The 21,791-nt window shown below is 40.1% G+C and overlaps 1 protein-coding gene across 3 annotated transcripts in view; it reads left to right on the top strand.

Moving 5' to 3' along the window:
* The window catches only part of KIF3A (kinesin family member 3A), a 67,886-nt gene that overhangs the window by 29,636 nt on the left and 16,459 nt on the right, over window positions 1-21,791 (top strand). For all 3 annotated transcript variants that reach the window (XM_042452670.1, XM_042452672.1, XM_042452671.1), the window contains exons 7-9: window positions 15,718-15,915; window positions 18,227-18,401; window positions 19,318-19,419. In XM_042452670.1, coding sequence (XP_042308604.1) covers window positions 15,718-15,915; window positions 18,227-18,401; window positions 19,318-19,419 — 475 coding nt within the window. The remainder of the gene's footprint in view (window positions 1-15,717; window positions 15,916-18,226; window positions 18,402-19,317; window positions 19,420-21,791) is intronic.

Raw genomic sequence — 21,791 nt, 5'->3', positions numbered from 1 at the left:
CCAACTATACCGTAACTCTACACCACAGATTTCAATAGACTTCTCCAATTCACAGAGCCCATCACCCTTCTCTCTAGTCCTCAGGGAAGAGTAGGAAGTATCAGGAAAGAGAACTACCTGTGAAAAGCTTTATTTTGCTTTGTCTGGCTTCTCTCCCCCCCTTCCCCCCCCCCCCACCCCCTTCCCACTGTTGTTGCGGGTGCTTTGGATGCTGCTGTAGCTCTCTGCCTGCTGCCACCTTTCCCCTTTCTCAACATTCTCAACCCACACGTATGTATCAAGACCTCAATAGGAGAGCAGTGACCAGTATGGGGTATATGAGTTTGCTGTCTGAGGATATTGAATACAGCACAAGAGGGCTGTTTTACAGCTTTCCCTAGCCTCGTTGGTAAATTTTCCAGTTCTGTTCTCACTTCTTCACTCTACATAAATGATTGAGATCACAGTGCAATTCCTTCTTGATTGAGCCGTAGTCAACCATTATTCGAAAAAAGTGTGTTGTAGATTGTATTTCTTCTTAACTGTTTTTTGCTTTAGGGCGGAATTTGTTCCCTTTTTTTCTTTCTTTTTAAAATATCTTTTATTACAACAAACATACATACAAGTATTAAACAAACAAACATAAACACAAAAACAATATGCTTCCTCTCCAGACTGTTCTAAACTATTATTTATCAAAGAAAACACTTTTTACTGGTCTTCAAAGATAATCTCTTTGTCATTTTACATTTTAACTCTAATTCCAGGTAGCTCTGTTGTATGAGACCTTCTATCTCAATGAGAGCTACATAAGGATAAGTAGAGTGAAATAACCAGTCTCGCTCAGCAAATCAAAAATTGTCTTCTCTTATAGAGCACCTGTTCCTTTCTCTTTTGATTCACCTATCTCTCTTTTCTCTCTCTTTCTCTGATCTCATCCTTTTTACCCCACCCTGTACATCGGCCTGCCATCATTCTCTATCCTTCATCCTTCGTTTATCTTTTTCCCATCAACTCAAAAAGACATGGCCAGTGGAATGGTATTGCTTAATGGAAGCAGCTCATTAAAAGCTGTAGTCTGAGAACTTTATTTTTACACAGAAAAAGTCCTTTGGTTTGGACTTAACTCCCATGGTTTACAATCAGAGTTTGCTGATAAAACAAATCTAGAAAAAGTTGTGAATTTTTCTGTTCAGAGCAGAGCCTGCAAAACATTCTCTGGACAAACTAACATCCCCAAGTGGTCTTCAAAAATATAGATTCTTTTTTTTCTGTTAAGCGCAAAGCTCAGAAAAGTTCATTTCCAACCAGAGAATGTTTATCTATATTTTTATTTATTCTTTTCTCATACTATTAATTTATTTACCCTGCCTTTTTCCCAGACTGGGACTCAAGGCAACTTACAACTTAGAAGAGAAACAGATAAAGTTCACATCACTGAAAAGCTATGGATCAATATAATCAATAAATTATTACTTAAAATGCAATAATACAGACAATGCAACACATTAATAGAGCCTTGTCACCACAAGCCATCATTTCTGAAAGGCCTGTTGAAAAGGCTTCAACACCACTGGAAGGACACCAGTCCATCAGCTGTTTTTTTACAGGAACATGTAAATATAATTTATATTTGATCCCTTTTTGCTGTTGATTTCCCACGTTTAATTACAAAGCAGATACACACAAAATAATAATTTTTAATATTTGGTTCTGTAATTACACAGAACACTAGATATGACCAATAGTATGCAAGGATCTCATAGCACCTGAGATTAACTGAAAGAAAAAGTTGGTATTATGAGATTTTGCATGAATCTGAGCAATAGGCTGAAGTCTAACAAAGCTTATGCTTCTTCTTTCATTTATCTCAAAGGTGCTATAAGAACTCTTTGAATACTTTTTCTAGACTAACACAGCTATACCTTTGAATTTTGAATGAAATACAGGTTGTCTTTAATACCTACTGAGAAAGCTTAGGCCCGAAATAGACAGGCCAAATAGAGTGGCTTCTTCAGCCACTTCAGGGTGTCGCATTTAGATGACCACATCCCTGAAGCAGCAGGAAGCCACTTCGAGGCCACCTAAGGCAAAAGGAGCAATTTTATCCTCCTGCTGGAGACTGGGACCACACTGTCTGGTTGCCTGCAGTCCCAAGTGATTGCAGCCAGCTGGAGCTCACTCCTTCCGGGCCATCTAGTTCAGCCCTTAGTGACCAGAAATGTGTACTACAAATAATATTTGCAGTCTTATCCTTGTATATCCTTTGTCTAGGTTTGTTGTACTTTGGCCACATCTGAGAAGACACGACTCACTAAAAAAGAAGATGATGCTTGGAAAGTAGAAGGCAGTAGGAAAAGGTGAAGACGGCATTACAGATGGATAGAATCAATCAAAGAATCCATGGCCCTGAGTCTGCAAGAATGTGAGCAGGGCTGTGGACAAAAGGGTGCCTCTCACTCATAGAGTCACTATAAGTCAAAGTCAATGTGGTAACAGTAAACAAAAATCATTGTACTATCAAAAATCAACAACTTACCATTATCCTTCCAAACAGAATCACAATAATTGGCCTTGCAGTTAAATTATAAACATCAAGCTGCTGCTTTCTGGTCCAAAACAGTATCAAATGTAAAAGTCTTCTGGAGGTTCATTGGAAGTCATCTGTTTATGGACAGTAATTGTGCCTCGCATTTCATCGACATTACTGCATCTTGTAACACATTGTCTTCTCTCGCTCATTGAAGGTCGCAGCGAACAACCACCTTGACATTATCAGAATGTCTGTCCTGTCTGGCTTTTCTGATTTATTGATCTATACAAAAAAAAACAATGAGTTATAATTCATAAAACAGCAAAGAAACAAAACTGAGCGGGTTACAGACCGCCAAAATATATGTATGGAATACGTATTCGGGTTTAGGACGGGGCGGTGCTTCCGCACTCCCCTAACCTCAGTACGTATTCCATAACGTACAACATGCAGCGCCCCTTCCACATGGGGGCCGCCATGTTATGTATCGGACGCATAGCGTCCAGACGTGTCGCGCGCCTATGACATCGCGAATCACCAGCGGCGCCTCGCGCGACGTCATAGAGGCGCCACAAGAAGGAGCTCCATTTTGGAGCTCCTTTTTTGCTCCATGCGGAGCCGCGCGTGTGGCTGCTACAGCTCCCTCACGGACAGGCGGCGGCGCAGACCGCCGCAAGCGGCGTCCGTAACCCGCCTCAGTCTCATAAAAGTGTTCTACAACTACATTGCACAAACCCACTTAAAAAAAAGCTATGTGAAGTCATTAATCCATTTTCAAAATTATGAGTCCTGCAGTGAGAGTTTGTTAAGCCTAATTATAAGCAAGTTCGAGGAGATTTTATGGACAATTGTGGTATGTTACGATTCGTACTCAATAAGGCTATTTTTTCAAGTGGTTTGTCACCCTTTAAAACAAGTTCACTTTGATTTGGACACCCAAAGATCAACTCTAGTACACTGCTGGTTTTTTTCAGGGTGATTTGGAATTGACAAATCACACTTAAAACACACAATTTTGGATGTACCATTCATCCAAGGACCACTTGATATAGCCACACACATTATTTATTATCGAGCAATCAGAATGAAATATTTTTGGGATTATAGATAAACAAAACAAATCTTAAGGCAAAACTAACATAAAGTTCAGAGAGAAATGCAATGCCTGCACATGACACAATAACTCATAATCAACACAAGTATAAGCAGACAAAGCCTGTTTGGCAGCGGCCTGTGAAAGGGCAAACAAAACTGAATAGGAGTCAGCATAAGATGAAGCTCAAAAGGCAGTGTAATTTTAAGTTTCATTAACAACGATTGTTTCAAAGGGCAGAAGAAGCACAAGGCCTGGAAGGAGTGGCCTCTGGGTGCTCCAGCCGGGCCCTGATCAGGGAATAGGAATTTAGCTTGTAGTGGAGGGGTTACACTCCCCCTGAAAACACAATTCGTCATTGGGTCTATTCTAGACTCAGCTTTGACACAGGCCCAAGTCTCTGCCGTTGGCCAGAGTGTTTTTACACATTTAAAGCTGTGTTCAACTGCACCCATTCCTTGAGATGCCTGATCTGGCCCCATGGTATGTGTGCCTTCAAGTTGTTTTGGACTTATGTCGACCCTACGACAAACCCATCATAGGGTTTTCTTGGCAAGATTGTTAAGAGAAGGTTTGCTATTGCCTCCTTGAGGTTGAGTGGTGTGTGTGTGTGTGTGTGGTGGTGTGACTTGCTCATGGTATCTCAGTGGGTTTCCATGGCTGAGCTGGGAATCAAGCCCTGGTTCAACACTCAAACCACTACGCCACACTGGCTCTCGGCCACAGTGTTATGCCTTAATTATATCTCATCGTGATGAGCTGTCCTGAGGAGAGTTCAAACTTCAGGCAACAAAGAGCTACAGCCAGTGTTAACTTGGACAGGTTATAAGGACCATATAACTATCCTGTTATAAAGCTCCGCTGATTGCCAGTTTGTTTCCAGCACAATTAAAGTTTTGAGAGAAAGGCAGTAGATAGAAATAAGGATGATGATGATGATGATATGATTTTTAAAAAAACCCAAATCCAAGTCATTCTGCAATGACACCTCTATTGGGAAATGTAAAAAAATGCAACAGTTCTGGCTTTCAAAACTTATGACATCTTCATAAGCATGTATTTATTTATCAATATTTTATATCCGCCCCTATCCTGACGATTTCAGGATGGCATGCAAAAATCAATTTGAACAGTTGATCATAGGGAAGGATGGTAAAATGCAAGGAAAGTGATGATACTATGCTCAGTGTCTACATGTTGATGCTTTGAAATATTAGGAAGTGTATGTAGACAAAGGGCCACATAGTGTTGGTTTAGGCACTGGACTATGACACTGGAGACCAAAAGTTCAAGTCCCCATTTCCAGCATAAAAATCCATTGGGTGACCTTGGGCAAGTTGCACTCCCTCAGCCTCAGAGGATGATAATGTTATAACCCCGTCGACAGAAATGCATCAAGAAAAATCCTAAACAAGGGTCACGATAAGTCAAAATGACTTGGAGGATACAACAACAATGTAGACAAAAAGTAAGGCCACTCTATGGCCGTTGGCTGACAGAACAAGGCTGATAACAGAGGCAACCACACTAATTTCTCCATTTGAAGTTACAAAGCGCTTCCCGCCACACAAACTGTATTTGCCTGGATTCAGAATGAGGCCTCAAACCACTACCGCCGAAGGTGCAGTATTTTCTGGGGAAATCCCTCACTGTCATGTCAGTGTGAGATTTGGGGCCTTTAGGTTGGCTCTATAAAGTATCACCATGAGATGATTTCATATTTGTTTTTACAGTCAAAACGCTATTCCCTGCAACTTTTTTTGACAGATTGGCACCTAAAAATTTAAATTACACGAGCAGATACTGGTTGAAAGTACAAAAATGTTCTAATGATTAACTACAAATCTAGAATGAAGTCAATTTCTTTGTGTGTGATATACTCCCCTCGCCACGAAAGCCTTTAAGAATAGGGAGTCCATGTCCTCAATCCATGATGTAGCTCAAATATCCTGAATTACGCATTGAGGCTGAAACAGAAGACCTGTGAAGTCCTCCACCCCAGAGGTGTAAGCCAGATATTAAGCCACACATTTCTAAATCCGTTTGTAGGAGATGTAATTTGTCTACATATTTAGGTGGCATTTAGTGATTTTAGAGCTTAGAAATCATTTGGTGAAATGATATGTTTAACTTTGAGGAAGTAATCATGATATATAGAGCTATGTACTTTTAGAGGTATAAATTAGAAGTCTTTTTAAAATTTGTGTTAATGTTCAATTTCCTGAATTATGCATAGGCTGAAACAGAAGTCTTGTAAGTCCTTCAACCCTGTGTTTTTACAGACGATGCATTACATGGACAGTTTTTAAGACCAGCACAATCCAGTACTGGAAACTTTTCTCATCTCTGCTACTGTTTGCCACACGATTTCACTCATCTACAAACCTTGCACTTCATCCTTCATTGCTAACACATCTGTTCAACATTATAGGAACCTAACAACAACAAACAAAAAAGCACTCTGAGTGCCCAAAAGCCTTGTGTTGTGGAACACCGCAGAAAAAAAAGTCTACTGTTCACTGTACGAGGAGACACATACTAGCCTATAACAAATTAGCACAACGGAAGGCATAAAAGGCTTCATATATACTCATATATCTATTATAATATAAAATAATGTCTGCCCCTATCCTCAATACAGCTAGCGACCAAGATTAAGAGAAATACAGTTCAGTGTTAAAATGACTCTGGATATATGTGTCTTAGGTCTGATTGCTATTTCAAGTCTAAGGCTGCATCTGCACTGCAGAAATAATCCAGTTTGACACCGCTTTATTTGCTGTGGCTCAAAGCTATGGAATTCTGAGATTGTAGTTTTTGTGGAAACTAGCTTTCTGTCAGCTCTGGACAAACAACAGCACAAATAATTAATGATATTATTTCTTTTATTATTAAACTGATGCACCATTGGTAAAAGTCCACAGGAATCATCTTTCAGCCTTACTCCCCATTCACAGAGACGGCTGGTGGGAACATCAGAAAGTGCCTTCTCTGTAGACTGCCCCTAGGCTTTGAACGCCCGCCCTAGATAGGCTAGAACTGCCTTCCCCACCTTGTCTCCTCCGATGGGCAGTGAAGACTTTGTATTTTATTCAGAGAGTTTTACTGTTATATTCAACTACACTGTAATCATTTAATCTGTAAACTGTGCTGATCTCAATTTGAAAAAGTAGGTATATAATAAAGATAACAACAGCAGCAGCAATAGTTCAAATACAGTATCAGTGAAAATATTCCAGTACTGCCTCAAAAAGAGGGATCATATTTCATGCAAATAATGACCAAGGCTAATATTTTAACAGGGATGTCCCACTCTTTGGGCAGATGAGACATTGCCCCCTAGCACACAACACCACTAACTAGTAACACGGGCTGCATCATTTGTATATTCTTCTCTCGAAACCTGGCAGAAGTTGTGGGATTGCCCTGGTTTCTCTGGCCTGCTCCGCAATGCACAATAATCCAGTTTGATGCCACTTCAACTGCTTGGCCAAGGCTATGGAAATCGGGAAGTGTAGCAGAGCTCTGGTCACAGCAAAACTACACTTCCCAGATTTCCCATAGCTTTGAGCCATGGCAGTTAACGTGGCGTCAAACTGGGACTATTTCTGCCAGTGTGGATGCAGCCAAGCGGACCAGGCAATCCCACAACTTTGAACATCTCTGCCCATTTTGAAGAAGAAATGACAAATGAGTCATCTTTTTCCCCAGGTAAGAGAAGATTGCTTCAGGCTACTCAGTACAATATGAAGGAGGGAGAGGATGTTTCTTCCCATTCCAGATACATCTGTGGCTGCTTTACAAAGACTTTAAAATTTATCTGCTTCTTTGGCTTTTCATTACAAATATCTCTTTTTAGCCAACAGTGGCCTAAATCTAGCTGTTCATCTCAACTAGAGTAGACCCAATGAATCTCCAATGCATGTAATATTGGACTACCATGTTCTCATTGATTTAAGGGACTAAACATGGATTTAGAATAGGTTCTTTGAAACTGTATTCATGCACTGGTTTTATTAAAAATTGTTTACATTGATGTGCTTTTGCATAGTTTTATTTTACGCCACCGTGGTGGGAAGACTGTGAAAGTATGTCTCAAGATGACTACAAAACAGATTAAAACAACTTTTTAAACTAAAAAGGTATTTCTGGAATTATACTCCACTGACATTTACAATGTGCAAAAACAAAATGAAACAAAACAAACATTAAGCCAGGCCTAATGAATCCCATTCCAGAAAACAAACTAGTCTGACATAGTTGGTCAGTGTGACAAACTTCTGAATACTTAAAATGAAGAAATCCAAAGTGGATGCCCATGCACCATTGCCTGATTTTATGGTGGGTCAACGATCTGTTCTGTCCATGGGACTTTACTTTGAAAGCCTGCATTCAGAGCTCTGCTAAATCATGTAGCAAGGAGAAAATCTGCAACAGCTCCAAATATGCACAGCCAACACCCATATCCCTTGCCACTGCTTATGCTGGCTCGGATGATGGGAGTTTGCAGTCCAACATCATCGAGGACTGTACGATTTCATCTCTTCAGAGACAGAGAGATGTGTAACAGTATGTGTGTTGAAAGGGAAATGATACAGAGATGATATACAATATATAATGTGGACAGATATTGTTATCTATCATTTGTCATTATATATATTTGTTTTTTATCATCATATAGAGATATATCTTACATCTATCTATCATTTCCTCTCCTCTCTTACATACACACCCCTCTCTCTGTCTATTATCTGATGATAGATAAAGATAAGGACAGAATGATAGATAACACTTGTGTAGGGGATACGATACAAATAGCTGACAGATAGATAGGTGGCAGATAGCTAGAGTTGATAGGTGATAGATAACGACAGATGATAACCATGAGACACTGACATCTGACTAGCAAGATGCACTAGACCAGATGAGCGACAGCAATCTGATAGATGATATTGATAAAATCAATCCACATTATTGACAAGGACATATGAAATACATGATAGATGCACATATCTGATAGATATGAAGAGACATATAGAATAGGGAGCGGATAAAGATAATGACGATATGATAACATACCAAATACGACAGATGCATGATAGATAGTGTGGCAAATTAGATAGTGTATATCCTATCTATCATCTATCATCTATTATTCATCTATCTAAAAGAGATAGATCAGTTATAGATATATTATAGATAACATGACAGATAACGACCATGATAAATAATAATAATAATATATGTTTTATTTATAAACCGCTATTTCCACATAATCATAGCAGTTACAGAAATTCAGTATACAATCAATATAAAAATACAATGGAACATACAATACATGATAGATGACACATGATAAATAGATAATAGACTATAGACATATAATAGAGTCATATCTGATAGATGATAGATATAAGTAGATGGCAGAGATAGGTGGCAGATGGATAGATAATCAGATGATAATACACAATGATAGATGACATGTGATAAATAGAATTCAAAGCTCTAGCTGTGTTATTGTAGAATCAGCAATAGAGAGATCTTGTCGCACCTTTGAACTCACCTGAAAGAAAGAAAAATGGATGATAGACAGATGACATATCTGATCGATGATAGATAAGCACTAATAACAGATAGATAGACAGTATACGATAACACTAATCAGATAAATAGATAGCAGCATAGATGACAGACTGAGGATATAGCTATTATATAATAGATGACAGTAATAGACGATACATCTCTGACAGATAGATGACAAGCATGTGTAGATAGAGAGATTGATAGATAATAGTGGATGAGATAGGCAATGATAGAGCAAACAAGGTGTGAGCGGTGGCTCCCTTCTGGAAGAGCGGTAGGCCCCTAGCCACCACCGCCCATCATTCCCTCCCTCCCTGGGCACGCCTGCCCTAGCAACCAGCCCGCGCGGGGCGGCGCGGCGGATGGAGCGGAAGCGAGGCGGCTGATAAAGGCAGCGGGAGGGAGGTAGCCCCCCTGCCTGCTCTGTGGCTCACCGCCTCATGCTTGGCTGCGGGCCCAAAGAAGCCGAGAGAGAGAGTAGGCTCCTTCGCCCTGCTCGGCGCCCTCCGAGCTAAGGCACCCGCCGGGCTTGGATTACTATTGTGGACAATGGCGGGGCCAGGGCGCCTAGCGCGGGATTGGCTCGGAGACACCCTCACCTTCGTCCGGCCTGGTCATGCAGAGGCACTCCGCCAATGGGCAGCCGCTCCGGCCGGTCTTCCGCGGGCTATATGGTGTGAGGCGGGGCAGCCAATGGGCGGAGAGAGGAGAGGCGCTTTGTAAATGGAGGCGGAAGGAACGGCCTTTAAAAGGTTTTGGATCTTCAGCTCCCAAAGCCTCAGCCGCGTTGGCCAATGTCCTGGGATTCTGGGAGCTGAAGTCCAAAATCCAAAAGGGCACGGTTTGGTTACTACACACTGCGTTAAGGAGAAACTAGGAAGAGGGTAGTCGTCAAAGTGTTCCAGTCTGAGGGGGAAGCTGCACAATGGCTGCATCCGCCGGGAGAAAGACCCGGTTTGGCAGCTATTTCCCAGGGGGTGGCAGCCAATGATGCAGTTTGGACCACCATTTCAGTGCTTTATGTCCAGTCCCTGTGGAATCTAGGATCTGTAGGTGTTTACAAGGTCGTGTAGCTTTTCGGGGCAAAAGACATGGTGCCTCTCACAAAAATTACAAACCCAAGCTTTATGTAAGATGGGGCCAGGCGTTGAAGTGTGTGGAGCTGCGTTTATTTCTACAGTGTAGATGGCACACTGTGCCTCTATACCAGTGGCTCCCCAAAACGGTGCCCTTAAAGATGTTGGACGTCAGCTCCCACCAATCCCGACCATTGTACATCGGGCTGAGGCTCTGGAGATGAGTCCAAAATCTCTTAAGCGGGGCACAGTTAGGGACCACTTGCGCTATACAGTGGCTGCACCTGCACTGCAGAATAAATGCAGTTTGAACAAGCTTTCCTGCCATGGCTGCATCCTATATGAATCCTTGGTTTGTGATTTGTCATGGCAGCAGAAGTCTATGACAACAAGAATGTCCAGAAAAGGTATCATCCCAGAGCGTCCATAGCACTGAGCCGTGGCAGTTAAAGCGGTGTCAAACTGCATTAATTGCGTTGGGTAGTGTCAGCCTTACTCTGACAACCCACTGTCTTTAACCTGTCTTCTATAAAAACCTATCAAACGCTCAAGCCAATCACCAGTCACTCCCAAATTCCATATTCTCGCCCTCTGCCAGTTGATCTTTACATTTTATTGCATCTACTTTCCCAGTTTGTGGTTGTTGTTGTTTCGTGCTGCTAGCTGTTGTGTGCCTCCAAGCGTTTCTTCTGACTTATGGGCAACCCGAAGGGAAACGTATAAGGGGTGTTTGGCATGATTTTGTTTAGATTGCCATTACCTTCCCACTGAGGCTGAGAGAGTGTGACTGCGTACCGTATCTCATAAATGCAACAACATCCCTCCCCATTCAAGTTGCACCCGGATGGCAAATAATACCAAAGGTAAACTGATCCTGCAATTACGGATGTACCATAAGACTGCAATCTTGTACAAAGAAACCAGCCACGTCCATAGGCCTTCTCGCATCAGTGGCCCCCAACTGTGCTCTTTAGAGATTTTGGACTACACCCCCAGAATCCCAGGACTATTGCCCAACTAGGTGAGGGCTCTGGGAGCTGAATTCCAAAATTTTCTTAGGGGAATTTTAAATGTTCATTTTTGAGCTTAAGGATGGACCTTTAAAAAGTCTAGCCAGGGCAACATAAGCCTAGCAACTTACAGATAACCTCAGCGTGTATCAGTTCCTCTGTACTCTATGAAATTTTGAAAAGTCAGTCAAAAGAAATAACAAGATCTACCACACATTAGCTCTCACTCCCACCTTGCTCGCTATTGTCAGGCAATATATTTGGGACTATTTATCATATTTACACCATGTGACATTTCTCTGTTGCTAAACTGCACCAGAATTTTGTTTAAAATGCTTTGTTGTATTACTAATTATTATAGCACACCGTGACTACTACCATGAGATAGAACATTAACTCTGGATGCCTTATCGATCACAGAATATGATGCGACATATCTTTTGCAGTGGTGTGAATTTGTAACTTTGTTTCATAAAATGTATTTCATTTTTGTTTGTTTTTTCAGTAAGATTAAAATGCCTAAAGGATCAAAAATTGCTGACACTGTAGTAAGCTGAGTTTTTTTAAAAATAGAGAACGACAGACGGGTGGTGTCCATTAGCCCTTTTCAGCAAGAATAGCCGCACACTTTGCTGCTACTAAATCCGAGTTAAGCACTTTTATGTCCAAATTGATTTCACAAGCTTCAGGCGCAATTCTGTTTCACCACTTACTGGGGAGCAAGCTCCACTGAACTCAAGCTATACATTTCTGCACCCTTAGGATTTGCTGCATTTCTCTTTCACTGAATACAATTTTGGGATCGAAAAAGTTACTTCGCACAGCCGCACTTGTGCTCTTAGCTTTGCCGGAGCAATCAATGCCTAGGGTTCATTTTAAACATGTTCAATTTGTTCATTTACAACACAGTCCTATGCCACAGTTCATGCACATAACTATGCAAAACTGATTTCATTGACTTTATTCCAACATTACACGGTTCGAGTTGCCTAAAGTTATGTGTTAATGGAGAGGATGTAGACCCACCTTCCTAGCACAGCCCCACAAAGCCCAGCAATTGAGGTTCCCGTGCCCTAAAACCATGCCAATCCATCAAGAAATTGCGCACCCCAAACATGAGCATTACTCTCCCTGCCTCAAAAGGCCACAGGCACTAATGTTGCTTCCAGTGTGCCTGCCACATGTCAGTCCCCGCCCTTATGGGTGTCATAAGGCCAACGAATGGGCCCATTCCTCTACTGTCAATTGCCAAAACCCATTTTCGATTGAGTCCATGCAAACACCTTAATACATTTGTCTGCATTTTGTAAGTCGAAGACCGGTAACGTCCTGGTTAGTCCTTCGGATGCAGACTGCCATATTAATACCATTCTGTTTTCAGTCAGGCTCTACGTTGTCCTTCTCCCATCTAATCTGCCTCTACACTAATGAAAACCTACTTAGCCATGCTCAAACTAGCCTGGCTTTTGCAGTTACCCTCAGAGACCTCTCTATTCTGCATTCCGCCAACATTAAGGAAGCCTGCTGGATAGATTTTTGATTAATCACTAGTCTCTGTATATACTTTAAAACGCATTCAAACATATCTCTTTTTAGCAGCTTTCCCAGATTAATATTATCGTACCTGTACATTATATCATTCAACACTGCCCCATAATTGCCTACTGCCTTGTTAATCTTAATTAATTGTTAATAACTGTTCAATAATTTATTTGTCTTTTATTGGTGGATGTCCTGAAACCTCCACAGTCCATGTGCACACCCCAGATGACGCATGGGATTATATTATCCTTTGGCCAAAACAGCAATTGTCACAACCCTTTTTCATATTTTCTTTAGGTCACTATTTTATTTGACGCTCTGTTTTTTTGTTACTGTCTTTTGTTTCAGTAGCAACCTGGTTTTCAGGCCTCTGGCTATGAGTGAAGTTTCTCTCTTTTGGTGACAGTTTTTCCACATAATATGCTACCTTACAAATGTCTTCCTTTTCTTTGACATTTTGTTCAGTACAATCCATCTGAAGGTGTTCTTTCCTTCCACATTTATAACAGATCTTATTGTCAATAGTTTTTTCTGTTTGGATGACATTCTTTAGACCAGTTGTTTTTCTTAGGTACCTCATTCTGTCAGCCCCCCAATTTTTCCTCTCAGCTTTATTTTTGTCATGGTGCCAGGGTTTAGTATCTTTCCCTTCACCACATCTTTAATTTAAGGCTTCCCAGTTTTCAGGGAGTTTTTTTTATTGCCATATTGTGTTTTAATTTCTGTTATCTTTTCTTCATATTCTTTTTAAAATAAATCTCGGCTAGGCTTCAGTTTCTTCAACTGTCTCTCAAGCTGCATTTGTCTTAGCAGTTCTTCATATTATTTTTTTCTTACTTCCCTCTCATGCTGCCACTGTTTTCCTTTTATTTTTTCCTGACATTTTGGTTTTCTTGACTCTCTCTTATCCTTTATCTTTAATTCTTTACAAGTTCTCTCAAAACTTCTGAAGGAATCACTGCTATCTCCTTTATAAAATCTTGAGAGTCCTTTTATATCAATCTGAGGCAACCCATTTACCTCAGCAACCATTTGAGTCTGAGGGAATTCATTTTCTATGTTTTTCATCCTAATTTGAAATTCTATTTCTTTTTTGCTTTGCTCATTTTTAAGCCTGGTTAATTCTAATTCTTTTTCTTTATCTCTTTCAATTTTCTCCATTTCGAGTTCTTTTTCTCTTTCAATTCTGGCTCTTTCAATTTCCCTCTTGATTTTCTATGCTCTCCTGAGATTCAGAAATGGAAGTGTCAAGGCTAGCCATCATTTCTATACTAACCACCTCTTCACTCATTATCCATGGTACTGATGGACATTTGACTTTCTTAGGAGGCATTTTTATACTATTCCCCTACAATTACCTAAACTTTTTACCTCAGGAAATACTCTTGGCGATTCAGCTGTTTATTAAGGTGACCCTTGGTTCTTAATGGCAACTTAGTGATTTCTTACTTTACACCAAACTTTAACCTCAGAAATCACTTTTCTAAAATGTTTTTCCTCAGTGTGCTCTTGCTTTAATACTTTTACACATGTAATGGCTTTACCCACTGTCACTCTGTTGCTTTATCTCTGTTATTATTATTATTAATCTTTATTTATATAGCGCTGTTCTTCTCTAGTCCCCTACAATTACCTCAGCAATTTACCTCAGGGGCTAGTCTTAATATTTCTCTCCAGCGTGGTCAGTTTCGGAGTGATCTCTTACAAATTAACTTTCACAGTTACCTCAGAGATCACTCCCTTGACACCAACACCTATGTTTTAAACCTCTGAATTTTTTCTTTCTAGTTCAGATCAAATTTTGGGTTTCTGGTAACTCGAACTCAGAACCCTCTCACACCAGTGTTTAAGCACACTCTTAAGTACACCTCACAACTTTTTATTTCTAAACACTGTTCTTTTTGGTTGACAGCACCCTGGGCCTTTTCCTCCCACTGCTGTCACTAAATTATGTCAAGATGTTTTATTTGTATTCACTATTCTATTTGACTTGTGATCCTGCCACCTCTTTGTGACTGTCACTTTAACCCAAAAATATGTTTTGAATTGTTAGCAGTGTGGTAAACATTCAGGTTCCATACGAGTCTTTCTTGAACAACAAAATCTTTATTTAAACAGTTTAACAATGTTTTACGTATTGAACTGTTCTATACACTTGTTACTGTTATGGTTTCTTTTATACTCACTCTAGAGCAAATTAGTTATTTTTACTTAAAATTCGCACAATCTTTGTATTATGTTCCCTTCTCAAACTTATCTCTACATTAGCCAACCAGGCTAACTAAGTTCCACAGGATATCCCACTCCAGCAACTCTCTCTCTCAGAGTTCTGGATGTGTACCGATAGGGAGCCCCTCACTTTTTGGACTCTATCCCTAACTGTCCCTGGCTGGCCCATTTCTGTCAGCTCTCCACACAATCAGCAGTGATATTGTAGACAATGAAGCAAGGTCTAGAGTTGGGAGATTTCAAAGCCTTGGGTATGGAGCTTAGTATTGGTGTTCATTTTCACATGTTTGGAGTGGCTAGTGTGTGAATATGGGATACAAATCTCCCATAAGTCAAACCAAAAGTTAAAAAGGGGGAACTTGGGAACTGGCAGTGGGCTTCAGAGTCCCCAGAAGTGAAATCCGCAGGACTCCTGTTGCTTGCAGTCCACACTTTCTCCACCCCTGCTGTAGAGCCATTTTTTAAAATGCTAGATTCCTTGCAGAAGGAATCTTTCCCAGAGTTGTAGGTTCTGGCACCACTGTTAGCTTCTGAATTAATCAAGGTGTATCCCTTCTTTAATGGAAGCAAGAAACTGTCTCTGTCCCTTTTGCACTGTCCTTCATTATGTGTTGTGTTTGGTATCTTTCAGCCTTTCTAATTCTCTTCCTCTCTTCTTCCCCCCACCACAAGGGATCAGAAAGGCAAGCAAAAACTGGAGCCACTGGGCAACGACTGAAAGAAGCTACAAAAATCAACCTTTCTCTCTCTACTCTTGGGAATGTGATTTCTGCACTGGTGGATGGAAAGAGCACTCATGTGCCTTACCGTAACTCCAAGCTCACTAGACTGCTACAAGATTCTCTTGGGGGCAACTCAAAGACTATGATGGTAATAATGAGAGAGCCATGTGCAATCTCATAGCTGCCAAGGGGTTCTAGACAGCAGAATTACTTGATGTAATATACCGTATATACTTGAATATAAGTTGACCTCATGTATAAGTCAAAGGTGTGTTTTGAGACCAAAATTATGGATTTTGATATGACTGGTGGATAAGTCGAGGGTAAAACTTAGAAGCACAAAGCAAAGCATTTGAAGGATGAAGCAAAGGAAAACAATGCCAAGGAACTTAGAAAATTCCAGCAGGCATAACTGTTTGGGTTCACACTAAAGTCTGGATGGATGAGAGAATAGAAGGGTGTCAGTGCTTCCAGGACAAATTACACTCTTGCCTTTTACCAGGGGATGATTCCCTTTTTTTAATGAGAGTTAAAGTCCAGTACCTACACTGACCTATGGATAAGCCAACTCAGTTTTTTGGGGTCAATTTTTTGACCTAAATGTCTAGACTTATATACATGAGTATATTCAGTATGCTACTATTCCTGTTACTTTTTTATGATGAATATCATTGCCATCCCTGTTCAGGATTACTTATACTGTAACACCTCTCCATTTTGCCCCCATAGTAACTCTGTAAAGTGGGTTAGGCTGACAGATAGTAACTAGTCTAAAGTGCCATCTTCATTGCTTCACAGTGATCTTCATAGCTGAGCAAGCATCAGATAATTTATCTTATCCAACAGAATAGCACATATGGGATATCATTTGGAAGATGTGCATTGTAAAGGGAGGTGGGGGAAATGTATGATGTCCCTCCCTCCTTTTGGTCACAAAAGTAAAATTCAGCAGAAAAATTGCTATAATACAGTAGATCCCTCCGTTTCTGAAGGGGTTGGTTCCAGGAGCTCCCATGGATACCAGAATCTGTGGATCTTGGAGTGTAGTGGAGTCTCCTTTCTTAGAGGTCTTCAAACAGAGGCTGGATGGCCATCTGTCAGGGATGCTTTGATTGTGATTTCCTGCATGGCAGGGGGTTGGACTGGATGGCCCTTGTGGTCTCTTCCAACTCTATGATTCTATGGATGTACAAGTCCCATTATATACAATGGCATAGTAAAATGGCATCCCTTATATAAAGTAGCAAATACAAGGTTTTCTTTTTTGAATTTTTGTGTTCGTCTGTGAATATGTTTGAACCATGGTTGGTTGATTCTGTGAATGCTGAATCTGTGGATATGGAGGGTGGACTGTAAAAGAATATTATTAGCCTATTTTTGCACATTTTTATGCTAACATTCCCTTTATATGATTACAAACTTCTTTAGTGAGTAGTGAAACACACACTGACAAAACAGATAACTTTATGGAAGAGCTTTTTTTCTTACATAATATGCTTCCAAACTGGAAGTTTTAGTTCAAACTTTAAAAGAACTGTCCAGGAAGGTGAACTGACATTTTTCTATACCTGCCTTTTCTGTTTCATTACATAAGGTTCTGCTCTTAGAGAACACGTTCACTATTTCTATAAAGGATTTGTACTCTTCTTCCTGTTATCTGTTACATTAAACAATATGACTGCAATCTGATGAGACAGACTTGTAAGATATAGGTTTCTTTTTGAAAATCAAGGAATATAAAAGACCAAGCAGACAAAAGACTTCTGTGTTGGAGAAGAAACTCTACAAGAGCATCAGTGGTCTTGGCTTTGGTGTGGATGTTCTGTGAACAGAGGATAGTGGAAGTAGATGTCTAAACTGCTCATCACATGTTTGTTGGAGAGGAGATTGATGCCTAAATGTAGCAATGACCAGTTTTTTGTTCTGGAATGGGGTTTACAAGGCAGTCTCATTCTCAGTTCTAGAGCCCACATATTCTGGTCACATGTAGGAAACAGTTGGATTCAGTAGCGAGGCATGGATTTGTCATGGGAGAGGACTCCACTCAAACCTTGGATGAGCTGCTTATGACTAGATTTGATATATAGTTTTACCGTAACTGTGACCACAATATTTTTTTTATATGATTTGAATAGGTATATCCTCTCTTATTGCCAAAATTCCAGGGCAGGTTACAGTCAATAGAACAGCTTAAAAATAATAATAGTAGTTTGAACATTTAAGACACATCACACCCACAGACCATTTGACCAAGCAGAGATCAGTGAAATTTGACAACTTGTTTGAATAACCAAGTTTTAACTTGGCACTGAAATGAGTTCACAATTTGTATCAGCTCTACAAAGGGAGGGCTTTTCACAGCTGGACATTGGACTGTCCCTGGTTTGTCCTAAATTGAAGTTTGTTTGATTTCTCCTTATTATAAATCCTTAACTATATAACTTGATCTTTTGGCTTAGTGTGCAAACATTGGCCCAGCAGACTATAATTATGATGAGACTATCAGCACTCTGCGATATGCTAACCGTGCCAAGAACATCAAGAATAAAGCTAGAATTAATGAAGATCCAAAGGATGCCTTACTTCGCCAATTTCAGAAAGAAATAGAAGAGCTTAAGAAAAAGCTGGAGGAAGGTAACCTGCTGAGTTTCTTGAGTGCTACAAATAGGTAGTGAAAACAGCTATCAGCACTGATAATATTTTCAAAGTTTATTTTATTTCTATGCCACTTTTCTCCCAGAAAGGACCCAAGGTGACTCACAAGGTTCTCCATAGAAAGAGGAATTATGATTGTGAAATAATTTTCTTGAATGTTTTTGTCCTGCTCCCCTTGCAGGCGCTCAGGGTGGTACCTTTAATCGTCAGAACATTCTTGTGAGGTGGGTTAGGCTGTAAGATAGTGTCATCCTTGTGCTTTATAACTGAGGAGAGTGTTTTAATGTACTCTGTCTCTCTACTGGACTTGTTCTCATCTTCAGATGAGAATTTAACAGCTTTCCATAAAAGATTACATCTGGCCACACAATGGTACTTGCAGCTCGTACTGGATTGCAAATCTCAACTTGTCTTCTTACTTACTTTAGACTTGCTTACAGTTAATGTAAACTAAAGCAAACTAGATTTGATGTACTGTATGTATGTATGATACATAATGAGTTAACTCAATATGCAATTTGTAAGAGCAGGAAATATTTGCATTATTCACCTTAAGGTACATGAATAATAATTAGTACCAGACTTTCCTTGTTAGTCTTTTATGCCACCTGGTTTAGAAACCTTCTGTCTGTCAGGGTACATTGCCCAAAATTTTATTTTGGATCACACCTTCTAGTATCCCCTGGTCATTATGGTGGTCTTTGTGTCCAGGGAATTCTGGTATTTATAGGCAGAAGAAGAAACTTTTCCAAGCTTTGAACATAACAAAGTCTGTTAGGCCCCATAAAGATAATTTAAAATTCCATAGGTTAGCTTTTGTTGAAAAGTGTCTGGATTTTTGTTTGTTTGTTTGTTTTTTGGATAAGACTGTTAAGTAAACACAATAATACTTCAGGGGAAGAGATTTCTGGCTCAGAGACCAGCGGCTCTGAAGAGGAGGAAGATGAGGATGATGGGGAGATTGGTGAAGATGGAGAAAAGCGAAAAAAACGAAGGGGTAAGATGCTGAGAAAGTAACTGCACCTTCCTTTTTTAACATTACGGTTAATGTTACTTGTTGCAATTACTGTGCCCCCTTTAGAAATATTTATTTATTATTTATTCAGTTTGTATCCCTCCATTCCCTTGGCACAAAACTTTAGATAGCTTGCAACACATACCTTTCCCCCTGGGTGTGTTATTTGTGCTTATGGAAGTTTTCTTGAGGACAGAGTTACTAAATGTCAGAATGGTGTTCTTAGTTCAAAAGTCTGTTAGTTCTTTCTTGGGGTATAGGTGTGGGTGTGTTAGGTGACTGTTGGTTCACCTATGTACCTTCCCTGTTTTATTCAGCTCTAGAAATTGGATTGAATTCTATAGGGTGAATACAGAACTCATGATCCTTCACATATTGTTGAACTGTAACCCTAATCATTCTTGGTATTGGCCAAGTTGGCAGGGCTAATGGGAGTTCAGTCCAACAACATCTGGAGGCCTTTGGCTTCTGCACTCCTGCTACAAATAGATTGCAGTCAAGGCTAATGTATTATCTTCCTGTTTTGCTACCAAGGTGGTTGCTATACTGTCTCAGTATTTAGCACAGAGATTTGTACTTCAGGATATACACCACTGAAAAATAAACAGTCCTGAAAATATTACAGAGTAACCTGTGTAGAAATTAGTTGGACTTAGTTCAACTAATGCATTTTCAATGCCTAAATTTGGATTGTATAGCCGGAGAGGTACAACTGAACAGACTTTGCAAAAGCAGACTTGTATCCCCTTTAATTTTGCTTTTCAGAGGAAAATTTCTGCAGATCACTTACATTTTACTTCTAAAAATACATAGTGCCCTTGATATTGGAAGTTTGTTTGAAGAAAAAGTTTGCAAGATGTTAAATATTCAGTTTAGTTTAATTGTTTTTTCCTTATTTGTGGGAGCTAAAAGGTAAATAAGGCACCAGATTGCATCTGATATTGGAAGGAAAGCAGGGTTAGTCCTGGTTAGTGCTTGATTGGGAAACTGTCAATGATAAAAAAATTCCATAGTATCTGAATGTTAAAATAATGACTGTGTGTGTACAATAGATAAATGGACTGTTCTGTCTAATGATTTTTTTTCTCTTGGTGAATAACTTCTGTGGGCTTCTCTGTGTGTGGCAATATCAGAGCCTTCAAGCTCTTGTGCTTCTTCATTTTTCAGGCATGACACTTAGGACTGGGAATAGCAGGCCAGTTATCTTGTATTTCTTTCAGCACGGGTTCAGTTCAGTATTGCTTAAGACGCTGAGTTTGTCGACTGCAAGATCAGCAGGTTGGCAGTTGAAGGCCCAAGTGATTGATAATGGGGTGAGCTCCCATCACTAGTCCCAGCTTCTGCCAATCTAGAAGTTCAAAAGCATGTAAAAGTGCAAGTAGATAAATAAATACCACTTTGGTAGGAAGGTAACAGCAGTCTGTGCAGTCATGTCTCCACATGACCCACAGAGTAGTCTTTGGTAATACGGGCTCTTTGGCTTAGTAATGAAGATGAGCACCTCCCCCTACAGTCGGACACGACTTGACAACCTTGTCAAAGGGGAATCCTTTAACTTTACCGTTATGGTAGCAATACAACACATATTTTGGGTAAGGGAAAGTCCATTTGTTATTGAAATGCAGGATCTCTTGATTTGGATGTTGTCACATGTGTTCAGTGAGGTAATACATGAGCCTGAGAATTCCTGATGTCATCATGCATTGTGTCTTGCAGCCAGGGGAATGCACAAGCACACACTATCTGCTTAAATAATGGCTAATACATGGGACTCCACCTTTTCTGTACTATGAATTTACAGGCACCTTATCTGTTAAGATTCCTTCCATGGGTTTATGTCTTCTGTTTATAGCTGTGTGCAACTCAGTCTGTAGGTTTGCAGAGTTGGTCTTCTCCCTTCTGGAATGATGGTCTGAAATACTATCTTTATTCTCCTTGTGCCACAATGAACAAGTAATAAAAATTTTGACAATTGTCTTGGTTGCAGGTAAGAGAAGCAAGTGTTCAAGCTCTCTGTTATGTTAGTTTTGTTCTCATTTAGAGCAGTGAGGTAAACTCAAATTCTTTGAAGGGAGACAGCTGGGACAGGAGAAGAATAACTTTCAGTGGCCCATCCTACCACCCATCCAGTTCAGTTTGTAGCTGCTAATCATGAGCTTCATTGTGTCAGACAAGAAACTAGCCCAGATGACAGCAACTGATGTTACTCAAGTGGTCAAGAGATACCCTTGAGAGGAGAGTAATTACACTCTTGATCCACTTGTTACTGTAACTTTCATTTAAAAATTAGTTCTTAAAAGAAGTTCTTATTTAAATTCTGTTTCCAGAAGATGCAAGAAGATGCATATGGGACT

Source organism: Sceloporus undulatus, chromosome 2 (assembly GCF_019175285.1).
Source record: "Sceloporus undulatus isolate JIND9_A2432 ecotype Alabama chromosome 2, SceUnd_v1.1, whole genome shotgun sequence".
Taxonomy (NCBI): domain Eukaryota; kingdom Metazoa; phylum Chordata; class Lepidosauria; order Squamata; family Phrynosomatidae; genus Sceloporus; species Sceloporus undulatus.
The sequence above is the reverse complement of the archived record's forward strand: the minus strand, read 5'-3'. Positions and strand labels throughout refer to the sequence as shown.